Genomic DNA, 16,654 nt, shown 5'->3' on the forward strand with positions numbered 1-16,654 from the left:
TTGTTGTTGTTGTTCTAGGAATTTATCCCTTTCTTCCAGATTGTCTAATTTGTTTGCATAGTTTACCATAATAATCTGTTACAATTGTTTATATTTCTGTGGTAGTGGTTGTTATTTCGCTATCATTTGTGATTTTTTTAAATTTGGGTCCTTTTTCTTCTCTTTTTGATAAGTCTGGCTAGAGGTTTATCAATTTTAATAATTTTTTCAAGGAAGAAGCTCCTGGTTTCATTGATCTGTTGTATTGTTTTGTTGTTGTTGTTTAATTTCTATATCTTTTATTTCAAAGTAGTGAGCAACTTTTACTAACTTTTAAGAATGAAACATCCCGGGGTACCTGGGTAGCTCAATGGGTTAAAGCCTCTGCCTTCAGCTCTGGTCATGATCTCAGGGTCCTGGGATCGAGCCCCACATTGGTCTCTCTGCTCAGTGGGGAGCTGCTTCCCTTCCTCTCTCTCTGTGGGTCTCTCTGCCTACTTGTGATCTCTGTCTGTCAAATAAATAAAATCTTTAAAAAAAAAGAATGAAACATCCCTTTACTAATAAAAATCTCCTATAAAATTTTAATCCATTCATATTTATTTTCATGATGGAGGCTTTTTAAAAACTGTTTTTAATGAGTCATAATCTTAGTTTGAAAATATGAGGTAATATTACTCGTTTGCTCAATAATCTTAAAGAGTTTAATTTGTTTATTGTGATAATTTGCCATCTTGATTCTTCAACCTGGCAGACAGACATAATTGCCTCTGATTTCTTATTAGAACATAAAGTACCTGGTAACTTCTAAAATGGACCAGTAAGGAGGTAGAAATGAAGGTATAAAATTAACAGTCATTATGTTCCTTTGGTCTTTAAAGGTAACAAAAAGATGCTTGGGTCTTAAAAGTAGTTCCCTTAGATCAAATTGCCTTTCATTATGTTGCTTATCTCATACAACACAAACTTCTTAAAGTCATGACCATGTCATCTATTTTAAAAATTTTCTTTCCTACAGTAGTATGTATGTTAGTGTGATTTAGTAAATGAATGAAAATGAGCAAACATTAACCAAGAGTGTAATTTATAAAAGAAAGGTATATATTTATAAAATTAGAGAAAATGCATGGACTTATATATATGTGTGTGTGCTAATGTGTATGGCAAGAATGTCTTCAAATATCAATTTTACTTTAAAAAAAAAATTCCTCTGTTAGGTTTTTCTTGTTCGGAAGAAGACCGGTCCTGATGCTGGGCAGCTCTATGCAATGAAGGTGTTAAAAAAAGCTTCTTTAAAAGGTAGAAAATTACAAAGTTTATTAAAATAGAATTTGATAAAGCTCGTTTTAAGAAATGTGCTTTGTATTGCTTGTATAAGTTGAGTAGACTTAGTTTCCTTTAAACATTAGTAAGTGTTAGAGTTTTCTAGCCTGCAAGTGATATTTCTATGTTTGATATTGGCATATGCTCTAATTTAGTGAGACTGTACCCTGGCAAAAATTTAGTTGTATAAAACGTGACACTTTTTATTTAACATAAAGTGAACTTATTTTAGTAAGCTATATTCTTTTATTTTAAGATTCTTATTTTTTTCTGTTCCATTTGTGTTGGTTTTGCATATTGAAAAAACACAAGCACCTGGGTACGCTTACATATACCATCTTCTAGGCTGTCATAGAAATAACACTGTGCTCAGTTTTAATCAGTAAACTCATTCGAACAATTGGAAACCAATACATAATAAGCACATATTAGCCAAATATCTATTTATGTCACTTCAATCCATCTAGATCTAAACAATTTGTTGGCTTTCTGAGAATATGGTAATTATTGTCTTAGAATATATAGATTGCATATTTAAACACTTACAATGTTATATTTTCACATTTTTGTGGGGTGAATTATTGATGGGATCTCTACGGAAATATTATATAGAAGAGTAATATATTCTACCCTTCTATGATTTTTAGTCCGAGACAGAGTTCGGACAAAGATGGAAAGGGATATACTGGTGGAAGTAAATCATCCATTTATTGTCAAATTACACTATGGTATGTAATTTTTTAAAAATTTATAGAATTAGAGAATTAAGATTTCCTTTCAAACAATAATATAACAGAGAATAAATACTTCAGAATGATTTAATACACTCAATTATGTAAAGTATATTTATCTGAAATAAGAATCAATATCCAATTTTGAATTGTGTTTTCTGTACCTATATTGGTTAATTTGTCTAAGGTATTAAGATAGTATCTTCTGGTTACTTGTCCAGTAGTATTTCTTGACTCTGCTAGTACGTACCTTTAATGATCTTAGGCTATAAACTGTGATAATTTATTCAAAGCATCTGATGTTTGGATATGTTCCTCTTACATGTTCATAATGAGCATATTAATTTATTTCCTAGCTGTTGAAGAGGACCATGTGGTTATATTAGTCCATTTGATTTATTCTTTCTTATATTTGGGGGAAGAGGAATACCAATAAGAAGCAGTAAATGTAATGGAAAGAGCATGCGTTTGGAGTCAGCTCAGAGTTTGAATCATGGTTCCATTGATAATTTAATACATGCATGAGATTGTGAAGTGTGGCCTTCCTGGAGAATTCAAAGGTATACACATGATTAAATCACTGATCTATTCTTTGATGTCACTTTAAGTTTTCAAGATTTTAAAAAGTAGCAGCTATTGACTTTATTCTTAGGAAATTTTGAAAAATAATTCATTGAAGTATGTACTAAATTATTTGTATAAAAAATCTTCAAAAAATGCCCACCTATTATTCTTTCACTCCTTGTTAAGCAAAATGGAAAGTAGTAGTATCTAATGTCCCACTTCCTTGAATCACCAGGATGGCATTACATTAATCAGTAAATACCAATTGTGTGCAGAATACTCCATTGAATGCAGTAGGCTCTAGAGGTGAAACAGTCTCTGACTCAAAAAAACTTCTAATCTATTGAAACACAGACATGTAAACAAATTAATTGTACAAATCAAAATGGAGTGAGTGCCATAAGAGAGACATAAATAAAAAACAATGAGATCTCAAAAGTAGTAGCAAGTAATTCTTACGGAGAAGAGGGTAAGGATGCTATGAAATGTAAAAAGAGAGAAATCCTTTAATAGAGGAAAGCTTGATGGAGGAGGTGGCATTTTTGTTGAGCTTGAAAGAATTAGTAGATTTTCAGTAGGTAGGGAGGTGGAGTTCTGGCAGTTAGCAGTAGAGCATGATGCTCCATAAATCAGGATGATGGTGGTGGTAGAAGTTTCTGAGGAACCACATGGAAAGTCGATTATGTTCTAGGAAGGGATTTACAGATATTTCAACACTAAATTCAATTTTGAGATAATATTATACAATAACATTGGACCATATGAATAAATGGTTAATTCCTTTATAATATTTATTGATAAAACTCTAAACATATATATTAACTAAAAGTTATACTAAGGTTGTTAAGCCTTTAAGATTCTGTTAGTGTTCTGTTACTACATCCTAATTTGTAATTAGCCTTTCAGACTGAAGGGAAGCTGTATTTAATACTGGATTTTCTCAGGGGAGGAGATGTCTTCACAAGATTATCCAAAGAGGTGGGTATCTGTTTGTAAATTTTTACCATATTTTTATTGAAAAAAAAAAAACTAAGAAAAATCATTTGTGTTTTGCCAATTAATTTTTTCTATAGAAATTTTAAATAATTATTGTTTGTTTCACTGCATACTCTTTAGTTGATGTGGCAGTTAATGGCATTTTCTGTCTGCCTATCATTTAGACCATCTGAGTGTGCTACTCATTATTCCTTTAGGCACAAGATCAGCATAAATAACTGGATCAAGTAGATGGGGCAAGCCTAGGATTTTGGCTACTCAAGCTACCAGAATTCTTCTGGGAGCAGTGTTTAATGTATTCTAAAACAGCTTCATGAAGGTATTAATTGACATACAGTGAATTGCACATTTTAGAGTACATACTTTGATAAAATTTGACATTTGGATATACCTGTGAAACTGTCATCACAATCAAGATAGTAAGTTTATCCATCACCCCCAACCATTTCCTGTGCACCTTTGTAATGCCTCCCTTCTGCCCTGCCCCTCCTGAATCTGCTTTCTGTCATTATTTAGTTTATATTTTCTAGGACTTTATATAAATGGAATCATATAGTGTCCATTTTCTGTCTAGCTTATTTAACTCAGAATAATTATTTTGAGATTTAGCCATGGTGTTGTATGAATCAGTGGTTCATTCACTTTTATTGCTGAACAGTATTCCACTGTATGGATACAGCGCCATTTGTTTATGCATTAACTTACTGCTTGGTATTTGGGTTGTTTGTAGTCTTTAGGTATTACTAATAGAGCTGCTACAAAAACTCATGCACAAATGATTGTATGGACATATGTTTTCATTTTCATGGTTATGTTTTCATTTTTCATGATTAAATACCTAGGCGTGTAATGACTGGGCTATTTTGTTTGTGTATGTTTTTTAACTTATTTTAAAGACACTTATCAAATTGTTTTCTAAGATGGGATTGTAATTTTTACATTCCCAGCGGCCATGTGTGAGAGTTTTAGTTGCTCCACATCCTTGCCAACCCTTAATATGGTCAGTAGTCTTGTTTTGATTTTGGGCATAATTGTGTAGCTGCACCTTATTGTGGTTTTGAATTACATAATCCGAATGACTAATGATGTTGAGCATCTTCTCATGCACGTATTCAGCATCTGCCTTTGATAAAATGTCTGTTTAAATCTTTGGCTCATTTTTTATTAAGTTGTATGCTTTCTGAGTTTTGAGAGTATACATTTTGGATGGTAAGTCCTTTCTCATATATGTTGCTTGCAAATGTTTTCTTCTGGTCTGTGGTTTGTCTTTTTGTTCTCTTTAATACTGCCTTTCAAAAGCAGTTCTTGATTTTGATGAATTCCAACTTATATTTTTTTCTTTTATGAATTTGTTGTCCTATATAAAGAATATTTGCCTAATCTCAGGTCACATAGATTTTCTGTTTTCTAGACATTTTTTAAATTTTGCATTTAAGTTTACAATCCATTTTGAGTTTATTTTAGTGTATGGTGACAGGTATGTGTTGAAGTCCTTTTCTTTCTTTCTGTCTTTCTTTTCTGTCTTTCTTTCTTCTTTTCCATATACATATCCCAGTGTGCTAACATGGTGATTAAAAGTCTATGCTTTCTTCATTGAATCACCTTGCATTTTTGTTGGTTATCAATTGACCATGTATGTGAAGATCTATTTCTGGACATTCTGTTTTGTTCATTGATCTATTTGTTTATCTTTATTTCACTGCTACTTGATTTCTTAATTACCGTACCCTTATAATATGTCTTAAAGTAAGTTAGTGCAAATCCTTGAGCTTTGCTCTTCTTTTTCAAAGTTGTTTTGCCTCTTCTGGGTCCTTCGTATTTCCATATCAATTTTAAAATCAGCCTTTCACTTTCTATAAAAAAGCTTGCTGGGCTTTTGATTGGGATTGCATTGAATCTATAGGTTAATTTGCAGATAATTGCCATTTTCTCAACACTGAGTCATCAATCCTTGAATGTGATTTTTTTCTCCAGTTTTTGAGTCTCCTTTAATTTCTCTCAGCAATGTCTGGTCTGTATAGGTCTTGCACATTTTTTTATCAGATTTATCTCTAAGTATTTCCTTTTATAAAATGACATTGTAAATGGAATTGCTTCCTTATTAAGTTCATTTTCAAGTTGGATGAAAATACTGTTGTTTTTTTTTTATTGAACTTGTCTCCCACAATTTAACTTAACTTAATTATTACACCTAATAGCGTTTTTTGGTAGATTCCATAGAATTTTCTATTTATAACCTACTAACAAGGAGTTTTTGCTTTTTTTTCTTTATGAAAATAATTTTTTTTCTTTTATTTGTCCTTGTTGCAGTGGTTTGACTCTCCAGTCTCCAGACCTTCTTGCATTATTTCTAATCACGGGGGGAATAATATCATTTTAGCATAAATTACAAAGTTCAGTATAGGTCTTTTTACATGTTCTTTATCAGGTTGTGCAAGTTCTCTTCAGTTGCTAGTTTATTGCATTTTTATCAGGTATGTACATTAGGTTTGTAATACTCTTTTAGTGTAATTATTGAGATATTATGTTTTTCTTCTTTAATCTTTTCACAGGTGAATTACATTGATTTATTGTCAAATGTTGAAGCAGTCTTGATTATGGATGAATCCCCCATGTAGACATGGGGTATTATCTTTTTTTCATATTGATAAATGATATTTCCTAAATTTTTTTCAGATATTTTATATTTATTTTTATGAGGGATATTTGACTTTAGAATTCTTATATTTTTATGTCTAGTTTTAATGCCAAAACAATTCTGGTTTTATAGAATGAGTTGGGTAGTGTTTTCTCCTGTAAAACTGTTATTAAATGATTGGTAGAATTCACCAGTGAAGCTATCTGGGCCTGAAGTTTTTTAATAGTGAAGTGTTTTGGCTACAAATTCAATTTATTTAAGAGACTTGTAGGTATTCAGTTTATCTTTCTTTTTTGAGTGAACTTTGTTATCTTGTGTCTTTTAAGGAATTTAATGTTTTAACAAATTTATCAAATTCATTGACATGAAATTGTTCATAATAGTCCCTTAATTATCTTTTTTATAGCAGTAGAAACATTATTGATATTTGTATCATTCCTGATGTTGGTATTTTGTATCTTTTCTCTTTTTTATCTTGCTTAGCTTTGCTTGAGGTTTATCAATTTCTCTTATTTTTCCTCAAAACCAACTGACTTTTGGTTTCATTGATTTTTTTCTATTGTTATTTCCATTTTTTATTTCATTGTTATCCACTTTAATTTGTATTACTTCATTTTTTCTGCTTACTTTATGTTTCACTAACTTTTCTGGTTTTTAAAATGGAAGCTGAAATTATTGATTTGAGACCTTTCATCTTTCCTAACATAGGTGTTAGTGTTATAACTATCCTTCTAAATACTGTTTTAGCATTATCCCATAAATTTTGATATATGTTTTAATTTTCCCTCAGGTCTGCATACTCTAATTTCCAAATAACTTTCTATTATTGATTTCTAATTTAATTTCATTGAATTTAATTTAATCTAATTTAATTTCATAAACCATAGTTTATATTACTTGAATTCCCTTAAATTCACTTATAATTATTTTATGCTCCAGAATATAGTGTATCTTAGTAAATATTCCATGTGTGCTTGAGAGGAATATGTTTTTTGATTTTGCATGGTGGAAGGTTCTATAAATGCCAATTAGATTGTTGGCTGAGAGTAGTATTAAGTCAACTACATTCTTCCTAAAATTTTGCCTACATATTCTATAAACTTTTGAGATATAGAAATTTAAACCTTTGATTATAATTATGGATTTATCTATTTTTTCTTGAATTTATGTTAATTTTTGCTTCTTGTATTTCAAAGTTCTGTAAGTGTGTAAATTTTTAAGATTATCATTTCTCCTTGATAAATTAACCTTTTTTTATTACAAGATGACTTATTTTAACACTGCTAGTGTTCTTTGCTTTGAAATCTTCTTTGATATTAATATAATCATCCAAGCTTTTTTAGTGGTTTAGCCTGATATATTGTTTTTCATGTTTTCATTTAACCTGTTTCTGTCTTCATATTTAATGTGCAATACTTGAGACAGTACTTAAGGACAACATAATTGTCCTTGCTTTTTATCCAATCTGAAAATCTGTGCCTTTCAATTTGGGTGTTAGTCCTGTTACATTTAATATTGATATGGCTGGGTTTAAATCTCCAATTTTGCTGTTTGTGTGGGTTTTTTTTTTTTTTGTCCCATCTCTTCTTTATTTTGTTCCTCTTTTTCTGCATTATTTTTTAATTGATATATAATTGATGTACAACTTTATGTTAGTTTTAGGTGTATAATAAAATGATTTTATACTTAAATACACTGAAAATTGATCACCACAATAAGTCTAATTACCACCTGTCACCACAAAAAGTTACAAGATTTTTTTTCTTGTGATGAGAAATTTTAACATCTGTTCTTGTGGCATCTGTAAATATACACTGCAGTACTATTGACTAGTACCCATGACCTATTGATGTATCACAACTGAAGTTTGTACCTACTAACCCCTGCATTTCCCCCACCCATCAACCATCCTCCCCTAGGCAGCCACCACTATGTTCTCCATATCCATGACTTTTATTTGTTTGTTTCATTTTTTAGATTACGTATATAAGTGAGATAATATGGTATTTGTCTATGACTTATTTCACTTAGCATAACACATTCAGGGGCTACCCATTTTGTTACAAAAGACAAGATTTCCTTCTTTTATATGGCTAAATAATATTCCACTGTGTGTGTGTGTGTGTGTGTGTGTGTGTGTGTGTGTGTTTATTTGTATGCTGTATCTTCTTAATCCATTCATACATCAGTGGACACATGATTTACATATATGGCCATTGTAAATAATGCTGCAGTGAACATAACAAGTTAGTGTTTCTGTTTCCTTTGGATAAATATCTAGTCCTAGAATTGCTAAATCATATGATACTTCTATTTTTAATTTTTTTAGGAAACTTCGTATACTGGTTTGCATACTAGCTCTACCAATTTACATTACTACCAATAGTGCATGTGTTCCGTTTTCTCCACATCCTCCTCAAGACTTACTATTTCTTGTCTTTTTGATGATAGGCTTTCTAATAGATGTGAGGTGATAACTCATCGTGGGTTTGATTTTTATTTCCCTGATGATTAGTGATACCTCCTTTGAAAATATGTCTACTCAGATCCTCTGCTTTTTTTTTTTTTTAAATTGAATTGTTCGATTGTTTTTGGTGATGAGTTGCAGGAGTTCTTTATATATTTTGGATAGGAATATCTTATCAGATATGTGACTTGAAAATGTTTTCTTCCATTTAGTACATGGCCTTTTCATTCCATTGATGTTTTCTTTTCTTTTTAGTTTGATGTGGTCCCACTTGTTTATTTTTGTTTTTGTTACCTTTGCTTTTAGATCAGTTAAAAAATCAAGACTGATGTCAAGTAATTTACTTCCTAAGTTTTCTTCCAGGAGTTTTATGGTTTCAGGTCCTATATTTAACTCTTTGATCCATTTTGAGTTAATTTTTGTGTATGGTATAGGATAATTGTCTAGTTCCATTCTTTTCATGTGGCTGTCCAGTTTACCCAATTCCATTTTTTCCCAATTCCATTTATTAAAGAGACTATTTCACCCCTTGTGTTTACTTATCTCCTTTGTCATAAAATAATTGACTGTATATGTGTGGGTTAATTTCTGGGCCTTTAGTTATGTTCTGTTGAGGTATATGTCTGTATTTATGCCAATATCATACTGTTTTGATTAGTATTGCTTTGTAATATAGTTTCAAATCAAGGGGCTTGATGACTACAACTTTTATTTTTTTCTTTTTCAAGACTGGTTTGGCTATTTGGGGTCTTTTAGAATTGTTCATTCTATATTTTTTGAATAATGCCACTGGAATTTTGGTAGAGATTGCATTGAATTTGTACATTTTTTGATAATATGGACATTTTAACAATATTAATTCTTCCAGTCTGTAAGTTTGGAATATTTTTCCATTTATTTGTGTTTTTTACAGTTATTTTCATCAGCATTTTATGGTTTGTATAGATTTTTCACTTCTTTGGTTAAGTTTATAGCTAAATATTTTATTCTTTTTTAATTCTAATTTTTTTATTATGTTCAATTAGCCAACATATAATACATCTTTAGTTTTTGATGTAGTGTTCAATGATTCATTAGTTTCACATATAATGTAAAAGGATACTTTTCTTAATTTCTGTTTCTGATAGTTCATTATTAGTTTATAAAAATGCAAATCCATGTTGATTTTGTTCCTTGCAAGGTTACTGACTTTGTTGATTAGTTCTAACACTTTTTTTTAATGGAGCCTTCTGTGTTTTCTATACACAAAATGATGGTGTCTGCAAATAGTGACAGTTCTACTTCTTTCCAATTTAGATGCCTTTTTATTTCTTCTTCTTGCCTAATTGCTCTGGCTAGGATTTCTAATACCTGTGTGGAATAAAAGTGGAGATAGTGGACATTCTTATCTTGTTCTTGATCTTAGAAAGCTTTTCACTGTTGAGTATGATGTTAGCTGTGGACTTATTATGTTGAGGTATGTTCCCTATACACCAACATTTTTGAGATGTTTCACCTAAATGGATGTTGAATTTTGTCATGCTTTTTGTGCATTTAGTGACATGATCATATAATTTTTATATTTTACACAGTTAATATGAGGTATCATGTTGTTTGATTTGTGGAAGTGGAATCTTTGTTATATCCCTGTAATAAATCCCACTCCATCATGAGACATACTAATTTTAATGAATTTTTAAATTTGTTTACCAATATTTTGTTGAGAATTTTTGTATCTATGTTTATCAGGGATATCTATGTTTTTCTTTTGCTTCCTTTTGATTTTTTAGTGTCTTTGTATGATTTTGTTACCAGGATAATGCTGACAGCACGAAATAACTTTGGAAACTTTGCCTCCACTTCAATTTTTTGGAAATAGTTCTAGGATAGGTATTATCTGTCTTTAAATGTTTTGTAGAAATCACCTGTCAAGGTATCTGGCTTTGTTTGTTGAGACTTTTTTTTAAATATATAAATGATGCAGTTTTATTTCTACAAATAGGTTTGTTCTGATTTTTTCTCTCTTCTTGATCTAGGCTTAGATTATGAAAGGATTCCAGAAGTTTACCATTTCTTTTAGGTAGTCTAATCTCTTGGCTTGTAATTATTTATAGCAGCCTCTTATAATGTTCCATATTTCTGTGTTAACAGTTATAATATCTCCTTCATTTCCTTTTTTGTTTTTGTTTTCGTTTTTTGTTCTGTTTCTGTTCTTGTATTTTTTATTTTATTGTGTTCAAATTCAATTAATTAACATGTAGTATATCATTAGTTTCAAAGGTAGAGTTCAGTAATTCATCAGTTGAATGTAACACCCAGTGCTCATTATATTCACATGCCCTCCTGAATGTCAACCACCCAGTTACCCCTTCCCCCTACCCACACGCCCTCCAGAAACCCTCAGTTTGTTTCCTATAATTGAGTCCTCAGGCTTTTTCTCCCTCTCTAATTTAATCTTATTTTATTTTTCCTTCCTTTCCACTGTGATCCTCTGTTTTGCTCTATAAATTCCACATATGAGTGAAATCATATGAAAATTGTCTTTCTCTGATTTTTTTGCTTAGCATAATACCCTCTAGTTTGTATCCTTTCAGTAAATACCTAGTAGTGCAGTTGCTGGGTCATACAGAAGCTCAATTTTTAATTATTTGAGGATTCTTCATGCTGTTTTCCAGAGTGGCTGTACTAGCTTCCTTTCCAACAGCACTGTAATAGGGTTCCCCTTTCTCTTACATCCTCACTAATGTCTGTAATGACAGACTTGTTAATTTTAGCCAAGCTACCCAGTGTGAGGTGGTATCCCATTGTGGTTTTGATTTATAGTTCCCTGAAGCCATGTGATGTGGAGCATTTTTTCATGTGTCTGTTGGCCATTTGTATGTCTTCTCTGGAGAAGTGTCTGTTCATGTCAATTGTCCATTTCTTGACAGGATTATTTGTTTTTCTGGGTGTTGAGTTTGTAAGTTCTTTTACATCTCAGATACTAGCCTGTTATTTGATGAGATATTTCAAGTGTCTTCTCCCATTCTGTAGCTTGTCTTTTGATTTAGTTAACTGTTTCCTTCACTGTGCAAAAGCTTTTTATCTTGCTGAAGCCCCAACAATTCATTTTTACTTTTGTTTCCCTAGCCTTTGGAGATGTGTCTAGCAAGAAGTTGTTGTGGCCAAGGTCAGAGAGGTTGCTGCCTGTGTTCTCCTCTAGGATCATGATAGATTCCTGTCTCACATTTAGGTCTTTTATGCATTTTGAGTTTATTTTTCTGTATGATATAAGATAATGGGCCGGTCTCATTCTTCTGTGTGTGGCTATCCAGTTTTCCCAACACCATTTGTTGAAGAGAATGTCTTTTTTCCATTGGGTGTTCTTTCCTGCTTTGTCAAAGATCAGTTAACTATAGGGGGCACCTGCGTGGCTCAGTGGGTTAAGTTTCTGCCTTCAGCTCAGGTCATGATCTCAGGGTCCTGGGATCGAGCCCTGCATCAGGCTCTCTGCTCCACAGGGAGCCTGCTTCCTCCTCTCTCTTTGCTTGCCTCTCTGCCTACTTGTGCTCTCTCTCTCTCTCTGTCAAATAAATAAATAAATAAAATCTTCAAAAAAAAAAAAAAAAGATTAGTTAACCATAGAGTTGAGGGACCATTTCTGTGTTCTCTATTCTTTCCCATTGACCTATGTGTCTGTTCTTTTTCCCAGTACAATACTGTCTTGATGACTGGAGCTTTGTAATATAGCTTGATGTCTGACATTGTGATGCCACCAGCTTTGGTTTTCTTTTTCAACATTCCTTTGGCTGTTTGGAGTGTTTTCTTGTTTCATACAAATTTTAGCATCATTTGTTCCAGCTCTGTGAAAAATGTAGATTTCTTAAATTTAAATTCAATTAGCCAGCATATAGTACATCATTACTTTCAGATGTAGTGTTCAATAATTCATCAGTTGCATATAACACCCAGTGCTCATCACATCATGTGCCTTCTTTAATGCCTATCACCCAGCTTGTTGATGGTATTTTGATAGGGATTGAATTGAATGTGTAGATTGCTCTAGGTAGCATAGACATTTTAAAAATATTTATTCTTCCAATCCATGAGCATGGAATGTTTTTACATTTCTTTATGCTTTCCTCAATTTCTTTCACAAGTATTCCATATTTTTCAGAGTATGGATTCTTTACCTCTTTGGTTAGCTTTATTCCTAAGTATCATATGGTGCTTGGTGCAATTGTTAAATAGGATCAATTCATTGACTTCTATTTTTTTTTTGTTTCATTGTTATTGTGTAACAATGCAATTAATTATTTGCATTGATTTTATGTCCTACCACTTTTATGACTTCCCATGTGAGATCTAGCAATTTTTAGGTTGACTTTTGAGTGTTCCACAGAGTATCATGTCATCTGGGAAGAGTGAAATTTTGACTTCCTCTTTGCCACTGTGGATGATTTTCTTTTTCTTTCTTTCTTTCTTTCTTTCTTTCTTTCTTTCTTTTTCTTTCTTTCTTTCTTTCTATTTTTTGTGTGATTGCTGAGGATAGGACTTTCAGTACTATACTGAACAACAGTGATGAAAGTGGACATCATTGTCATGTTTCTGCCCTTAGGGGAAGGTCTCAGTTTTTCCCTGTTGAGAAGATATTTACTGTGGGCTCTTCATAAATAGCTTTTATGATATTGAGGTATTTTCCTTCTATCCCTACACTGTGGAGAGTTTTAATCAAGAAAGGATGCTGTATTTCATCAAATGCTATTTCTGAATCAATTGAGAGTATCACATAACTCTTGTCCTTTCTTTTATTAATGTAATGTATCATGTTGATTGATTTGTGAATGTTGAATGTGAATGTGAATAAATAAATGCAAAATTTCTTTTTGATAAGTCTGACAAGGGGGTTAGCAATCTTACTAATTCTTTCAAATAACCAGCTCCTAGTTTTGTTGATCTGTTCTACTGTTCTCACTGTTGAATCAAATGATCAATCAAATCTCATTGATTTTTACTCTAATCTTTATTGTTTATTTCCTCTGGCTTGGTTTTTGGTATTGGTTTGGTATTGTTTATTTCCTCTGGCTTGGTTTGCTGTATTTTTCCAACTCCTTAAATGTGATAGTAGCTTGTGTATTTGAAACCTTTCTTGTTTCTTGAGAAAGGCCTGTGTTTCTCTATACTTCCCTCTTAGGACCACCTTTCCTGCTTCCCAAAGGTCCTGAACTCTTGTGTTTTCATTTTTGTTTGTTTCCATGAATTTTTTAAATTTTTCTTTAGTTTCCTTGTTGACTAATTCATTGTTTTGGTGTTGCTTTTAACTTCCATGTATTTGTGTTCCTTCCAAATTTTCTCTTGTGATTGAGTTCAAGTTTTAAAGCATTGTGGTCTGTACATATGCAGGGAATAATCCCAGACTTTTGGTACTGGTTGAGTACTGATTTGTGACCAAGTATGTAATCTGTTCTGGAGAATGTCCCATGTGCATTTGAGAATAATGTGTATTCTGTTACTTTAGGACAAAATGCTCTGAATATATCTGTGATGTCCATCTGGTCCAGTGTGTTATTCAAAGCCTTTTTTCCTTATTAGTCTTCTGCTTAGATGATCTGTGTTATGGTGAGTGGAGTGTTAAAGTCCCCTACTATTATTGTATTATTATCAGTGTTTTTTTTAAATTTTGTTATTAGTTGGTTTATATAACTGGCTGCTTCTAAGTTAGGGGCATAAATATTTAGAATTGTTAAAACTTCTTCTTGTATCAAACCTTTAATTATTATATAGTGTCCCTCTTCAGCTCTTATTATACTCTCTGGTTTAAAATCTAATTTGATAGAAGGATTACTACCCCAGCTTTCTTTTGATATCCATTAGTCTGAGAAATGGTTCTCTACCCCCTCACTTTTGATCTGGAGGTGTTTTTAGGTCTAAAATTAGTCTCTTGTAGACAGAATATTGGGTCTTCCTTTTTTTAACTGATACCCTGTGTCTTTTGGTTGGAGCATTTGGCCCTTTATATTCAGAGTAATTATTGAAAGATATGAATTTATTGCCATTGTTTTACCTGTAAAGTCACTGTTTCTGTAGATTGTCTCTGTTCCTTTCTGGTCTGTGTTACTTTTGGGCTCTCTCTTCACTCAAAGTATCCCCTTTGATATTTCTTGCAGTACTGGTTTAGTGATCACAAATTCTTTAGTTTTTGTTTGTCCTGGAACCTCCTTATCTCTCCATCAGTTCTGAATGAAAGACTTGCTGGATAAAATATTCTTGCCTGCATATTTTTTCTCACTTAGCACCTTGAATATATCATGCCAGTCCTTTCTGGCCTGCCAGATCTCTGTGGACAGGTTTGCTTCCAGCCTTATGGGTCTACTCCTTTAGGAGAAGGACCTCTTGTTTTGAGCTGCTTTCAGGGTTTTTCTTTATCTCTGAAATTTGTAAGCTTCACTTTTATATGTCAGAGATTACATGTTTCCCTATTTTTATTGATTTTGATGGGGCTTCTCTGTGCCCCCTGATCTTGAATGCTTGTTTCCTTCCCCGATTAAGGACGTTCTCAGCTATAATTTGTTCAAGTAAACCTTGTGCCCCCCTCTCTCTTTCCTCATTTTCTGGGACCCCTATTATTCAAATATTATTGTGCTTTATGGTATCAGTGATTTCTTAAAGTCTCCTCTCATGATCAAGTCATTGTTTTTCTCTCTTTCAGCTTCCTTACTTTCCTCATTTTGTCTTCTGTATCATAGACTCTTCTGCCTCATTTACCCTAGTAATTAGAGCCTCCGTTTTTTTACTGCATCTCTGTAATAGCATTTTTAATTTCAGCCTGCTTAGATTTTAGTTCTTTTATTTCTGCAATAAAGGATTCTCTAGTATCTTTAATGCTTTTTTAAAGCCTAGCTAGTATCTTTATAATCATTGTTTTGATTTCTATTTCCAGCATCTTACTTACATCCATATTGATTAAATCTATAGCAGAGAGTACTACCTCTGGTTCTTTCTTTTGCTGGGAATATCTCCTCCTAGTCATTTTGTCCACAAAAGATAGAAGGAAAGAAGGAGAAGGGAAAAAAGGGGAAAGAAAAGAAAAAGAAAAACAGCAATGACAGCAGTAATAATATAAACAACATCAAGAATATCTCCAGGAAGTGATTCTGGTGTATGCTGTGTACACTCCACTGTTTTGTTTTGGCTGCTCTTTCCCACTGGTCCTTCCTCTACAGAGTTCCACCTTGCTTGTAATAGGGAATGTTTGGTCCTTTAAGTAGGTACGCTTTGAATTGTTTGTGAAATTAAGCCAGAAGCTGATGTTTTGGAGCTTTCTTTAATCAGTAGACTTGATAGATGGGTGGGTTTATGTTGGTCTTCTGAGGCAGAGGCCTGCTGTGCTGGCACACAAGCTGACTTGCCCTTGTAAAGATGTTCCTCTCAGGCCAGGGGGTGGGTTTTGGTGTTTGGACTCCAATCTTTACCAAAGGTGCTGTGTTTCTCTCTGGAGTCCTACTCTGCTGGTGGGTGGGAGGTGAGAGGGGTGGTGAAGGAGGTAGAATATGGTGCCACCTCACCGTCTTGTCACTGGGGAGGGGAACTCCTGGTAGCCACTGCTCAGGAGGCCTTCCTAGAGTAGCCAGAAATCTCCTGTGTCCTGGGCCCTCCTCAGTTCCCTGACCTAACCTGTCTGTATCTGGGTCGTTGGCACACCCAGAACCACAGATCTCCTTTATTTAATCTCTGACCAGTGGCTTATTTTAAATGGCCTGTTGGTATGCCTTCCTACTCCCGTCCCCTGGCTGGGGGGCTCAGGGCATGTCCAGCACTATCCTGTCCCTGGAAAGCCTTCACATAGTGTGTGTGCAGAAGCTTGAGTTTATTGTAATGCTCAGTGAAAAAAAATTTTTTTTTAATTTTATTTTTTATAAATATATAATATATTTTTATCCCCAGGGGTACAGGTCTGTGAATCGCCAGGTTTACACACTTCACAGCACTCACCATATA

At 32.9% G+C, this 16,654-nt stretch overlaps 1 protein-coding gene across 2 annotated transcripts in view; it reads left to right on the forward strand.

Moving 5' to 3' along the window:
- Positions 1-16,654, forward strand: part of LOC111139440 (ribosomal protein S6 kinase A6) — a 183,427-nt gene that overhangs the window by 98,912 nt on the left and 67,861 nt on the right. For both annotated transcript variants that reach the window (XM_022491688.1, XM_022491689.1), the window contains exons 4-6: positions 1,197-1,278; positions 1,950-2,030; positions 3,496-3,575. In XM_022491688.1, coding sequence (XP_022347396.1) covers positions 1,197-1,278; positions 1,950-2,030; positions 3,496-3,575 — 243 coding nt within the window. The remainder of the gene's footprint in view (positions 1-1,196; positions 1,279-1,949; positions 2,031-3,495; positions 3,576-16,654) is intronic.

Source organism: Enhydra lutris, unplaced genomic scaffold, assembly GCF_002288905.1.
Source record: "Enhydra lutris kenyoni isolate GAN:26980312 unplaced genomic scaffold, ASM228890v2 scaffoldscaffold107, whole genome shotgun sequence".
Lineage (NCBI taxonomy): Eukaryota > Metazoa > Chordata > Mammalia > Carnivora > Mustelidae > Enhydra > Enhydra lutris.